Here is a 14,478-nt window from a genome sequence, read left to right as displayed (position 1 = left end):
GCCGATGAGTCCGGGTTTATCGGGATTAACTCTTCAGACAGCTGACGATAAGTCCCGTTTTAAAGGGGTCGGATACCTCTTTTATATTTCCCGCTCAAAACAGTGCAAACATGATTTATCTTTCTTTGATGAATACCTGGATGAAAGTGTAAACATGGCACTTCCGCTTGTTGAAAACCGTGTCAAAATCAGAGGAAATTTACGAATTTTACGGGAATTAGAAATGAGGGAATCTTTTTTTTGAAAGAAAATGGAAGAATTGAAGCCAAACTAGTATACTTTTTTGATAAAAAATGTCGTTTTATGTACAAAACACTTGGAATGGACATCGTTCAGTGTGAGGAATTTGTGCAGCCTCGTAAAATTTTTTAAAATTTTGCCGTTTTTGGTTAAAAAATTACAATTTGGGGTCAAAGAGCAGAATTTTGAGAATTTCACCTAGATAATGCCAAAAATTTGAAAATTTGAATATTTTATGAAGAAAAAATTATCAAAACATGAACAAAACTGTGAACATAGTGTTAGTGAATGATATAAATACACAAATAACTAAAAACAAGTTTTTATTGACATTTATGATGAAGATCTCCCACTTAAGTAATAGTAGCCAGGGAAGCCATCGTCTCAGAGAGACCGCCGGATCACTATCCCTATGTCAAGCTTTCTGCAACAAAAGTTGCAGGCTCGACAAAAAGTGGTTGTGCTCCGATAAAAATATAAAACAGCGGAAATACCTGTAAGGAACAAAATGTTGGTTTCTTACCCCTTACTCATATTCCCTATCAAAAAATGTTCGTTGTTAGAATAAAGTACAAAGAACTTCTGAAGGATTTGCATTCAACTGCAATTATATTGTATGCTGTCGAAACAAAACTATCCATAGCCGCTGCATGTTTATGCACCTGTCCTGATTGATTCAGGGGCCTGTCGTTCAGCAGTTGTCCTTTGTTGATGCGGTTCATTAGTATTTTCCCGTTTGCCGGTTTGGATATATAAATTAGAGTCTTGGTTTTCCTGTTTGAATTATGTACACTTATAATTTTAGGGTCCTTTATAGCTTGCTGTTTGATGACGGTCTGGAACAAAGCCCTGTGTAAAAGGTCGTACTTTGACCTGTGTTTGTCATTATCAGGTTGGGAGCAACCCTCCCTCAGACAAGGGGTCATTTTACTGATGTAGAAATGAAAATAGAAATACCAAGAATTTGTATAGTGCTACTAAAAAACCTTTGAAAACTTAGAATTTTGACCTCAAAAAGAGGAGAAATACATCATATTTTTAACTACTTTTCTAAAAGAGAGTTCCACTGATTTTGAATAATATTGAACTGTTTAAGTAAATATGTTAACATGGTAAAAGTCCAGGAATATTACAAAATTCTTGGACATGTTTTGACCATTTAATACCAGATAGATATATAGTTCTTTGGGGAAATATGAGCCCTATTGTACTAAAAAGTGTTTTTTTTTTAAAAAGAAATATATACTAACTTATATCAGGGACTTTCTATACTTACTTACTTAGTATAGAAAGTCCCTGCTTATATTGACCCCTCATAAAAGGGATATTTATAAAATTAAGGGGTTGTTCCCAAACTGATTTTGACTTTGATGGAGAATTGTCTCATTGTCAGTCAAACATACATAGACCAGATTTAATTATTCAGTCATTTCTTGTTGAACAGGGAAAAATTACTTCATAAATTGAAGAAATGTCAAAGTACAAGTGATAAATCAAGTTTTAATAAATGTCAAAACCTACTATCTTATGTTTACCAAAAAAAAAAAATAATCGCTCGCCTCAACTTTTCAAGCTTCACCTCAAAAATTTGCAAATTAAATATGTTTTAGCTCACCTGGCCCAAAGGGCCAAGTGAGCTTTTCTCATCACTTAGCTTCCATCGTCTGTCGTCCGTCGTCGTCATCCGTCGTCGTTAACTTTTTACATTTTGAACTTCTTCTAGAGAACCACTGAATGGAATGAAACCAAATATAGCATGAATGTACCTTATGAGATGCTGACCAAGTGTTGTTACTTTGTAGCTGATCCATCATCCAAGATGGCCGCCAGCGGGGGACTTAGTTTAACATAGGACCCTATGGGAAATGCATACAAATGACTTCTTCTAGAGAACCACTGAATGGAATGAAACCAAACATGGCATGAATGTTCCTTATGGGTTGCTGACCAAGTGTTGTTACTTTGTAGCCGATCCATCATCCAAGATGGCCGACAGCGGGGGACTTAGTTTAACATAGGACCCTATGGGAAATGCATACAAATGACTTCTTCTAGAGAACCACTGAATGGAATGAAACCAAACATGGCATGAATGTTCCTTATTGGTTGCTGACCAAGTGTTGTTACTTTGTAGCCGATCCATCATCGAAGATGGCCGCCAGCGGGGGACTTAGTTTAACATAGGACCCTATGGGAAATGCATACAAATGACTTCTTCTAGAGAACCACTGAATGGAATGAAACCAAACATGGTATGAATGTTCCTTATGAGTTGCTGACCAAGTTTTGTTACTTTGTAGCTGATCCATCATCCAAGATGGCCGCCAACAGGGGACTTAGTTTAACATAGGACCCTATGGGAAATGAATACAAATGACTTCTTCTAGAGAACTGCTGAATGGAATGAAATCAAACATGGCATGAATGTTCCTTATGAGGTGCTGACCAAGTGTTATTACTTTGTAGCCGATCCATCATCCAAGATGGCCGCCAGCGAGGGACTTAGTTTAACATAGGACCCTATGGGAAATGCATACAAATGACTTTTCTGGAGAACCACTGAATGGAATGAAATCAAACATGGCATGAATGTTCCTTATGAGGTGCCTACCAAGTGTTGTTACTTTGTAGCGGATCCATCATCCAAGATGGCCGCCAGCGGGGGGACTTAGTTTAACATAGGACCCTATGGGAAATGCATACAAATGACTTCTTCTAGAGAACCACTGAATGGAATGAAACCAAACATGGCATGAATGTTCCTTATGGGTTGCTGACCAAGTGTTGTTACTTTGTAGCCGATCCATCATCCAAGATGGCCGCCAGCGGGGGACTTAGTTTAACATAGGACCTTATGGGAAATTCATACAAATGACTTCTTCTAGAGAACCACTGAATGGAATGAAACCAAACATGGCATGAATGTTCCTTATGAGATGCTGACCAAGTGTTGTTTCTTTGTCTTCGATCAATCATCCAAGATGGCTGCCAGCGGGGGGGGGGGGGGCTTAGTTTAACATAGGACCTTATGGGAAATGCATACAAAAGTCTTCTTCTAGAGAACCACGGAATTGAATGAAATCAAACATAGCATGAATAGTCCTTTCCTTAAGAGGTGCTGGCCAAGTGTTGTTACTTTATAGCCAAATTTTATCTGTTTTTATATGATTTCAAAAACCAAAGTAGAGTCAGGTGAGCGATACAGGCTCTTGAGAGGCTCTAGTTTTATTAAAATTTTCAAATCGCTCGCTCGTCCCAAGTTGTAAGTCCAAAAATCCGTAGAACAATAAATTAAATTGGTGTGGCCTTATTGTTAATTTTTTCTAATTACTTTTATTATTACCCACATTGGGGTTCAGGGGTTTCATATTGGTTTCTTCATTGCAGCTTATTGATACCATGTTTGGTATAACTATATTTGAATGCAGTATTATAATAAGGCACCTTTCGCCAAACACTATTAGTTGTCAATTTTCGTGAGTATTGTGATAACAGGTAAACCATAAATTTAAATGTTCAATTAATTACAAATTTCCAATAGGCTTTTTTGCAGAGATTGGTACAACCACAAATATTCATATAAATGGAAGTTTTCCTCAATCCACCAAAATTGATGCACACAAAAAATTGTTAACATTAAATGAAATTTATTTCCAGTTCAATATTAAATAGAAATGTACATACCCTTCATTTATAAATGTAATATCAATAAAAATGTACATACCCACCATTTATAAATGTAATATCAATAAAAATGTACATACCCACCATTTATAAATGTAATATCAATAAAAATGTACATACCCTTCATTTATAAATGTAACAACATTAGAATGTCCTAGAGTTGTTGGGTTGAATCGGGGATCACTGGTTGGTACCCATTTGACACAGGTGTAGTCATTGACCTGTTTAATTGCTTTGTTTATCACTGTCACAGCACTTGAAGCTGTAATAAGAAACAAGAGGCTTTCAGATTGGCAACACACAATCTGCACAAAAATAATATTTGTAAATCTGGACTCTCAAACAGGATTAAGTAAAAAACAAAATAAGTTTTGTAGGATTCCCAAATGGAAAGGCCAAAATCAATCTATGTATCATTTTTCAATACTTAAAGGTGTACAACTCAACAATAGGTTGCCTGATTGGTCTGAAAATTTCAGGGCAGATAGATCTTGACCTAATTAACAATTTTAGTTTACAGTTTTTGACGACAAATAAATTTCACACAACGTGCAGGTGTTCTCCCAAATAAGGAAATCCATATTTTTGTGCAGCCAATCAAATTTTTCTAGGCTAAAAGGCGGTTCCATAGTAAAATTGTAATGAAAAACGTAGTATTGTCGTCTGGCCTGGGTGAAAATAAAAAAAATGTCTGAATCTTCCGATGAAGAGTTTGACGGATTTTTGCAAAATGAAGTTGATGCAGCTGCACAGCGGTACAATGATAGGTTTGCACAAATTGGGATAGGTGAATTAGATGTTGTTGATAATGAAAATGAAAGTGAAAATGAATTTTCTGATGAAGATGAATCCCTTGTTGATGAGGCTGGTGACCGTCCTGAAGCTGATGGGTGGCATAAAAATTTTAATTACTATGAGAGGGATTACCACACATATTTTTACCACGTGGAAAAACTGGTCCTACCACAGTTTTAGATTCAGATAAAGAGCCCGTTGTTTTTTCTCATTGCTGTTTACCAATGCCATTTTGCAATACATCATACAGGAGACCGACAGGTATGCTAATAAACAAATTCGTGATCATCCTGATGAAAATAAATCCCCATGGGTTACACCAACTGTTGAAGAAACGAAGGCTTTTCTAGGTTTATGATTCTTGATGGGAATCAATGTAAAACCAGATATAAAATCCTACTGGAGCACAGATGTTATGCTGGAGACCCAGTACTTCAGTAAAGTCATGAAAAAGGATCACTATATGCAAATTGTGCGGTACATTCATTTTTCAAACAGTGAGCAAGCCCCACAGCTAGGGGATCCCAATTATTCTAAATTATACAAAATTGAATCGTTAATGAATATGTTCACAGATTCTATGGTAAACCAGTATATCCCTAAAAGGCAACTATCAGTTGATGAGGTGATGGTTCCATTCAAAGGTCGACTGTCTTTTAAGCAGTATATGCCAGCCAAGCCTACCAAATGGGGAATAAAAATGTGTGCGATAGCGGAAGCTAATACAGGATATGTTTCCTTCTGTCAGGTATACAGTGGGATGATAAATGGTGCAGCTCATGGTCTGGCAAACCGTGTAGTCAAAAATTGTAATGAAAAGGCAAATGTTATAGGGCAAGGGTACCATATTTATATGGACAATTACTTCACTTCTCCCACCTTATTTACAGACTTGTTTGAACCTTTTAACACTGCTGCATGTGGTACTGTTCGCATAAATAGGAGAGAGCTATCTAAAGATATAATGTAGAAAAACCCTGAAGGTGTAACTAATCATGGGGACATGCAGTTTAGACAGAAGGATGCAGTGGCTGCTGTTGTATGGAAGGACAAAAAAAATGTAAACTTAATTTCAAGTATACACGATTTCTCAGTAGGTTCAGTGCAGAGAAACGTGCAACAAGCAGATGGTATTTTTCAACAACAAGCGATACCATGTCCACAGATGATCTCTGATTACACACAATACATGGGAGGGGTTGATAGGGCTGACTAGTACATCCAGTACTATGTTTTCCAAAACAAAACACTGAAATGGCCTAAAAGAATTTTCTTTACAATGATAGAAATGTTGAAATTTAATGCCTTTAGGCTTTTTCTGGCTTCTCCTGATCATAATCAACCAGGCCCTGGTAAGAGACCATCAACCTTTTTGAAGTTTTCTAAGGGAGTAGCAGCAGGACTGATAGGTGGATACGCAGGTGGTTCAGTTTATAAAGGCTGTCCATCACTTGTCCTGGTTGATGACCGTCTTACACAGAGACACTTGCCAGGTTCCTTTGGAAATAAAAGTTGGTGCCATGTCTGTCACAAAAAATAATCAACAAGACACACGTAGACAAACAAAATATGGCAGTCTAGATTGTGGAAAGCATCTCTGTCTACCAGAGTGTTTCACGGTGTTCCATTCTGTTAAAAAATACTGTTAGTATTATAGCTATGTTGTCAGTTCCAGACAATTTTGAATTTATTGACTTTACCGTTTCAATTTGCGAATTTATTTATTTATAAACTATGAACAAAACTAAAGAATAACTTATGAAGGATATATTTAAAAAGATAGTATCAAGATACATTTTAAAACAAAGAAGGAATTTTATAGAGAGATCAGGACAACAAAATGTAGTAAAATGGACACTGAAAAAAAAATTTAAAGACTTGAAAAGAGGCAAGTAACAAAAATTTATAAAACTGTTATTTTTGTTTGTTATATAACCTTATAGCAGTTTAAAAATGAAATCAAAATAATATCAATACCTTGAGTAGTTTTTTTGTCAAATATCTAAATATTCATTTGATTTTTATTTTTTTAAATGTATTTTTTTTAATCTGCTTAAATTGCTATTAGGTTGCATGCCTGTTACTTAGTTTGAAATGAATATTTACAAGGAAGGTAATTTACTTTAACAAATACAGAGATTTTTTGTTTAATCATTGAACCGTAACAAGAAATTCTGTTATACCCCAGGTGACTTAAAAACATACGGCAACGTATTTAATAAAGAGTTGTCGTCCACCAAATTACAGTTGAGTTATCTCTCTTTAATTGTTGTTGACATGAACGAAGCTTTGCAAATGGCAGATTTCAATCGCTGGTACTTCTCATGTTGTCGGTCGTTTATCGTCTTCCCAATCAGTTATGGTGTTGTCATAGACATTTCATTTTATTCTTTGTAACAAAAAGAAACATCGAAGGAAGGTTAATATCTCGGAAAGGGAACGGTTAGAAGAAACTCTCCCCTTCGCAGACATGTATTTGTAAACATTCAGTTATAAAAAAAGAACTTGTTCATCATAGAGCTAAACTGTTGATATTGCTTCCTTTTCATATTGCTCTAACCACAATGCAACTCAAAACAAGTAGGGTACAAATTAACCTTAAAATATTTTAACGAAAATCGATCTTAAATAGCGGTAATTGTCGTTTGAAGTTCCGAGGCGATTTTTTTACGAGCACATGTCAAATCAATCCCGGCCATGAAACTGTATGTGCTAATATTCTCCGGCTATACAAACGCGCCAAAAAAAAACAATGCCATATTGAAAGTGTTAAATAATAACCAATAAACAGCTGCGCTATGAGCGCATGATACGCCTGATGTCTTGTGTGGAAGTTTTATGCAATAATCATCAATAGTTTCTGAGAAAGTTTTAAGCAATAACCATTTATTGCTTTTAAGACATGGCGGGACATGTGAAACACCCCCCCCCCCCCCCCCCCCCTGTTTTAAAAAAAAAAAAACTAAATATCACTAAAATAAAATTTTGAATCAAACCAAAAAGTATACAGATCTTTAGATTGATATAACAAAGAAGTGTGTACAGTTTCAAGAAATAATCATAAATTGTTTTAGAGATACGGCGCGACATGTAAAAAAAAAAATCCCCTTTTTTACAAAATACTCAATAACTTAAAAAAAAAATTTTGAGTCATCACCAAAAAGTATAAAGATCTTTAGATTAATATAACAAAGAAGTGTGTAAAGTTTTAAGCAATAATCATACATTGTTTTTGAGATACGGCACGACATGTAAAAAACCCCTCCCACTTTTTTACAAAATACTCAAAATCTCAAAAATGAAATTTTGAATCAACACCAAAAAGTATACAGATCTTTAGATTAATATAACAAAGAAGTGTGTAAAGTTTTAAGCAATAATCATAAATCATTTTTGAGATACAGCGCGACATGTAAAAAAACCCTCCCCCTTTTTTACAAAAATACTCAAAAACTCAAAAATGAAATTTTGAATCATTACCAAAAATTATACAGATCTTTAGATTAATATAACAAAGAAGTGTGTAAAGTTTTAAGCAATAATCAAGAATTGTTTTTGAGATACGGTGCGACATGTGAAAAAAAAACCACCCCTGTTTTAGTTACAAAGTGCCGTAACTCAAAAAGTTTAAATCTTATTTTCACCAAAAAAAATACAGATCATTTGACCATTATAAGAAACAACTATAATAAGTTTCATGAAATTTGGATAAGTCGTTCTCTTAGTTACGGTGCAACATGTTTACACCGGGCAGACAGACGGACGGACGGACACCAAACATTTGTATACCATAATATTGACTGGCGTATAAAAACAGCAAAATTTTCTTAAAATTACCAATTCAGGGCAGATAAATGTTAACCTGACAAACAATTTTACCCCATGTTCGATTTGCTCTAAATGCTTTGGTTTCAGAGATATAAGACTAAATCTACATTTTACATTTATGTTCTTTTTTAGCCATGTCAGCCATCTTTGTTGGTTGGCCAGGTCACCAAAAAAACATTTTTAAAACTAAATACCCCAATAATGATTGATTGTGGCCAAATTTGGTTGGCCCAGTAGTTTCAGAGGAGAAGATTTTTGTAAAAGTTAACAGACGACGGACGCCAAGTGTTGAGAAAAGCTCACTTGAAAAGCATCTTATGTATACTATATAGAGTCCAGTACTTACACATGTTAAACATACTATAAGGAACAATTCCATCTTTCCAAAGCCAAGGGGTATAAGTGTCAAAATTTCTCTTTCTGCCGCTTGAGTCACCCTGAAAAAAGAAGCTACTGTAAACAAACTGGTTCGTGAAATCTTTTTTTCCCTGGTTGTCCTTGAAGAAAATCTACTGGTCCTCACTATTAATTCTATAGAAAACATCTAAAATTGTGTCAGTCCTATGCAAAATTTTGGTGGTGAAATCCTGAGGACTGACACTTTTCGCGAACTCTGCTGAAACTTAATAAGTTTTTGTGATCAAGATTATAAAACAATGTTGACTGCTGCAGCCTTATTTGGGACAATTCTATCTATTGTGTTGGTTTGTTTTTTTCACACCTTGTTGTCAATGATGGAATTTGATGCAACTGTCATACAAGTGATCAGAAAGGTTTAGCAGGCTATGACACCAGGTTTAATTGTCATACAAGTGGTCAGAAAGATTTAGCAGGCTATGACACCAGGTTTAATCACTGTCATACAAGTGGTCAGAAAGGTTTAGCAGGCTATGACACCAGGTTTAATCGTCATACAAGTGATCAGAAAGGTTTAGCAGGCTATGACACCAGGTTTAATCACTGTCATACAAGTGGTCAGAAAGGTGTAGCAGGCTATGACACCAGGTTTAATCACTGTCATACAAGTGGTCAGAAAGGTTTAACAGGCTATGACACCAGGTTTAATCGTCATACAAGTGATCAGAAAGGTTTAGCAGGCTATGACACCAGGTTTAATCACTGTCATACAAGTGGTCAGAAAGGTTTAGCAGGCTATGACACCAGGTTTAATCACTGTCATACAAGTGGTCAGAAAGGTTTAGCAGGCTATGACACCAGGTTTAATCACTGTCATACAAGTGGTCAGAAAGGTTTAGCAGGCTATGACACCAGGTTTAATCACTGTCATACAAGTGATCAGAAAGGTTTAGCAGGCTATGACACCAGGTTTAATCATCATACAAGTGATCAGAAAGGTTTAGCAAGCTATGACACCAGGTTTAATCACTGTCATACAAGTGGTCAGAAAGGTGTAGCAGGCTATGACACCAGGTTTAATCACTGTCATACAAGTGGTCAGAAAGGTTTAGCAGGCTATGACACCAGGTTTAATCACTGTCATACAAGTGATCAGAAAGGTTTAGCAGGCTATGACACCAGGTTTAATCACTGTCATACAAGTGGTCAGAAAGGTTTAGCAGGCTATGACACCAGGTTTAATTGTCATACAAGTGGTCAGAAAGATTTAGCAGGCTATGACACCAGGTTTAATCACTGTCATACAAGTGGTCAGAAAGGTTTAGCAGGCTATGACACCAGGTTTAATCACTGTCATACAAGTGATCAGAAAGGTTTAGCAGGCTATGACACCAGGTTTAATCACTGTCATACAAGTGGTCAGAAAGGTTTAGCAGGCTATGACACCAGGTTTAATCACTGTCATACAAGTGGTCAGAAAGGTGTAGCAGGCTATGACACCAGGTTTAATCGTCATACAAGTGATCAGAAAGGTTTGGCAGGCTATGACACCAGGTTTAATCACTGTCATACAAGTGGTCAGAAAGGTTTAGCAGGCTATGACACGAGGTTTAATCGTCATGCAAGTGGTCAGAAAGGTTTAGCAGGCTATGACACCAGGTTTAATCACTGTCATACAAGTGGTCAGAAAGGTTTAGCAGGCTATGACACCAGGTTTAATCACTGTCATACAAGTGGTCAGAAAGGTTTAGCAGGCTATGACACCAGGTTTAATCGTCATACAAGTGGTCAGAAAGGTTTAGCAGGCTATGACACCAGGTTTAATCACTGTCATACAAGTGGTCAGAAAGGTGTAGCAGGCTATGACACCAGGTTTAATCGTCATACAAGTGGTCAGAAAGGTTTAGCAGGCTATGACACCAGGTTTAATCACTGTCATACAAGTGGTCAGAAAGGTTTAGCAGGCTATGACACCAGGTTTAATCGTCATACAAGTGGTCAGAAAGATTTAGCAGGCTATGACACCAGGTTTAACAAGTGAAACTGCGAGCTACTGCTCACTGATGATACCCCCGCCGCAAGTGGATAATATTAATAGTGTAAAAATATGCAAGTGTTCGGTAAACAGGAAGTTGTCGAGTGATGAATCTGAAAACGCATCACACGGTGTAGCTGACTTATATAAATCCTGAAACCAAATTTCAGAAATCCTTGTATTGTAGTTCCTGAGAAAAATGTGACGAAAATTTTCAACTTGGCTATCATGTGTAAAATCAGACAAGTGTTCGGTAAACAGGAAGTTGTCAAGTGATGAATCTGAAAACGCATCACACGGTGTGGCTGACATATATAAATGTTGATACCAAATTACAGAAAGGGTGGATGTGTAGTTCCTGAGAAAAATGTGACGAAAGTTTCATGGGACGGACTGACTGACGGACTGATGGACAGACGGACGGACTGATGGACGGACTGACGGACGGACTGACAGACAGAGGTAAAACAGTATACCCCCCCTTTTTTAAAGCGGGGGTATAATAAAACAGTATACCCCCCCTTTTTTAAAGCGGGGGTATAATCACTGTCATACAAGTGGTCAGAAAGGTTTTAGCAGGCTATGACACCAGGTTTAATCACCGTCATACAAGTGATCAGAAAGGTTTAGCAGGCTATGACACCAGGTTTAATCACTGTCATACAAGTGGTCAGAAAGGTTTAGCAGGCTATGACACCAGGTTTAATCACTGTCATACAAGTGATCAGAAAGGTTTAGCAGGCTATGACACCAGGTTTAATCACTGTCATACAAGTGGTCAGAAAGGTTTAGCAGGCTATGACACCAGGTTTAATCACTGTCATACAAGTGGTCAGAATGGTTTGGCAGGCTATGACACCAGGTTTAAACACTGTCATACAAGTGATCAAAAAGGTTTAGCAGGCTAAGACACCAGGTTTAATCACTGTCATATAAGTGATCAGAAAGGTTTAGCAGGCTATGACACCAGGTTTAATCACTGTCATACAAGTGATCAGAAAGGTGTAGCAGGCTAAGACACCAGGTTGAATCACTGTCATACAAGTGATCAGAAAGATTTAGCAGGCTATGACACCAGGTTTAATCACTGTCATACAAGTGGTCAGAAAGGTTTAGCAGGCTATGACACCAGGTTTAATCGTCATACAAGTGGTCAGAAAGGTGTAGCAGGCTATGACACCAGGTTTAATCACTGTCATACAAGTGGTCAGAAAGGTGTAGCAGGCTGTGACACCAGGTTTAATTGTCATACAAGTGATCAGAAAGGTTTAGCAGGCTATGACACCAGGTTTAATCACTGTCATACAAGTGGTCAGAAAGGTTTAGCAGGCTATGAAACCAGGTTTAATCACTGTCATACAAGTGGTCAGAAAGGTTTAGCAGGCTATGACACCAGGTTTAAACACTGTCATACAAGTGATCAGAAAGGTTTAGCAGGCTATGACACCAGGTTTAATCACTGTCATACAAGTGGTCAGAAAGGTTTAGCAGGCTATGACACCAGGTTTAATCACTGTCATACAAGTGGTCAGAAAGGTGTAGCAGGCTATGACACCAGGTTTAATCGTCATACAAGTGATCAGAAAGGTTTGGCAGGCTATGACACCAGGTTTAATCACTGTCATACAAGTGGTCAGAAAGGTTTAGCAGGCTATGACACCAGGTTTAATCGTCATACAAGTGGTCAGAAAGGTTTAGCAGGCTATGACACCAGGTTTAATCACTGTCATACAAGTGGTCAGAAAGGTTTAGCAGGCTATGACATCAGGTTTAATCGTCATACAAGTGATCAGAAAGGTTTAGCAGGCTATGACACCAGGTTTAATCACTGTCATACAAGTGATCAGAAAGATTTAGCAGGCTATGACACCAGGTTTAATCACTGTCATACAAGTGATCAGAAAGGTTTAGCAGGCTATGACACCAGGTTTAATCACTGTCATACAAGTGATCAGAAAGGTTTAGCAGGCTATGACACCAGGTTTAATCACTGTCATACAAGTGGTCAGAAAGGTTTAGCAGGCTATGACACCAGGTTTAATCGTCATACAAGTGGTCAGAAAGATTTAGCAGGCTATGACACCAGGTTTAATCACTGTCATACAAGTGGTCAGAAAGGTTTAGCAGGCTATGACACCAGGTTTAATCGTCATACAAGTGGTCAGAAAGGTGTAGCAGGCTATGACACCAGGTTTAATCGTCATACAAGTGGTCAGAAAGATTTAGCAGGCTATGACACCAGGTTTAATCACTGTCATACAAGTGATCAGAAAGGTTTAGCAGGCTATGACACCAGGTTTAATCACTGTCATACAAGTGGTCAGAAAGGTTTAGCAGGCTATGACACCAGGTTTAATCGTCATACAAGTGGTCAGAAAGGTGTAGCAGGCTATGACACCAGGTTTAATCGTCATACAAGTGGTCAGAAAGATTTAGCAGGCTATGACACCAGGTTTAATCACTGTCATACAAGTGGTCAGAAAGGTTTAGCAGGCTATGACACCAGGTTTAAACACTGTCATACAAGTGATCAGAAAGGTTTAGCAGGCTATGACACCAGGTTTAATCACTGTCATACAAGTGATCAGAAAGGTGTAGCAGGCTAAGACACCAGGTTTAATCACTGTCATACAAGTGATCAGAAAGGTTTAGTAGGCTATGACACCAGGTTTAATCACTGTCATACAAGTGATCAGAAAGGTTTGGCAGGCTATGACACCAGGTTTAATCACTGTCATACAAGTGGTCAGAAAGGTTTAGCAGGCTATGAAACCAGGTTTAATCACTGTCATACAAGTGGTCAGAAAGGTTTAGCAGGCTATGACACCAGGTTTAATCACTGTCATACAAGTGATCAGAAAGGTTTAGCAGGCTATGACACCAGGTTTAATCACTGTCATACAAGTGGTCAAAAAGGTTTAGCAGGCTATGACACCAGGTTTAAACACTGTCATACAAGTGGTCAGAAAGGTTTAGCAGGCTATGACACCAGGTTTAAACACTGTCATACAAGTGATCAGAAAGGTTTAGCAGGCTATTACACCAGGTTTAATCCACTAGTTTCTACACAAGGAAATGTCTGTACCAAGTCAGGAATATGACAGTAGTTTTCCTTTTGTTTTAAGTATTTGAGCTTCTGATTGTGCCATTTGATAGGGGACATCGTTTTGAATTTTCCTTGGGGTTTGGTATTTATGTTTTTTTTACTTTTCATTTGATGTTTAGCTTTGTGGCATTTTTTTTTTATGTGCTTATAAAACCAATTTGATGTTTTCCTCACATCTCTGACAATTATATTCATTTTCTATAAGTCACAAAAAATAAATGAACAGTTTAAATAGGCTTCTCCACTTTGAAGGGGGAAAAAGATCTTCAAAATCTGTTGTTTTGTACTAGATTTAGAAAACTGTAATGTAAGAATGAAAAATTTGAAGTCAAGTGGACTTTAAAAATACTTTGAAATTCTCTTTTACTCATCAGATTTTTTTTTGTCTGAAATGACAGGAATTTTCATTGGTTAGCCATAAAAGTAATATCTA

The 14,478-nt window shown here is 37.2% G+C and overlaps 1 protein-coding gene across 4 annotated transcripts in view; it reads right to left on the bottom strand.

The window, feature by feature from the left end:
* The window catches only part of LOC143078644 (MAM and LDL-receptor class A domain-containing protein 1-like), a 141,888-nt gene that overhangs the window by 97,497 nt on the left and 29,913 nt on the right, over positions 1 to 14,478 (bottom strand). For 3 of the 4 annotated variants that reach the window (XM_076253491.1, XM_076253492.1, XM_076253493.1), the window contains 2 exons: positions 8,894 to 8,984; positions 4,045 to 4,186 (listed from right to left, as the gene is read on the bottom strand). In XM_076253491.1, coding sequence (XP_076109606.1) covers positions 4,045 to 4,186; positions 8,894 to 8,984 — 233 coding nt within the window. Of the gene's footprint in view, positions 1 to 3,924; positions 3,987 to 4,044; positions 4,187 to 8,893; positions 8,985 to 14,478 lie in introns of those variants that run through there. The other variant, XM_076253494.1, reaches the window with a different exon arrangement.

This window comes from Mytilus galloprovincialis, chromosome 6 (assembly GCF_965363235.1).
Source record: "Mytilus galloprovincialis chromosome 6, xbMytGall1.hap1.1, whole genome shotgun sequence".
In the NCBI taxonomy this organism is placed as follows: Eukaryota; Metazoa; Mollusca; class Bivalvia; order Mytilida; family Mytilidae; genus Mytilus; species Mytilus galloprovincialis.
Note: the sequence above shows the minus strand (reverse complement) of the source record. Positions and strands in the feature narration are given on the sequence as shown.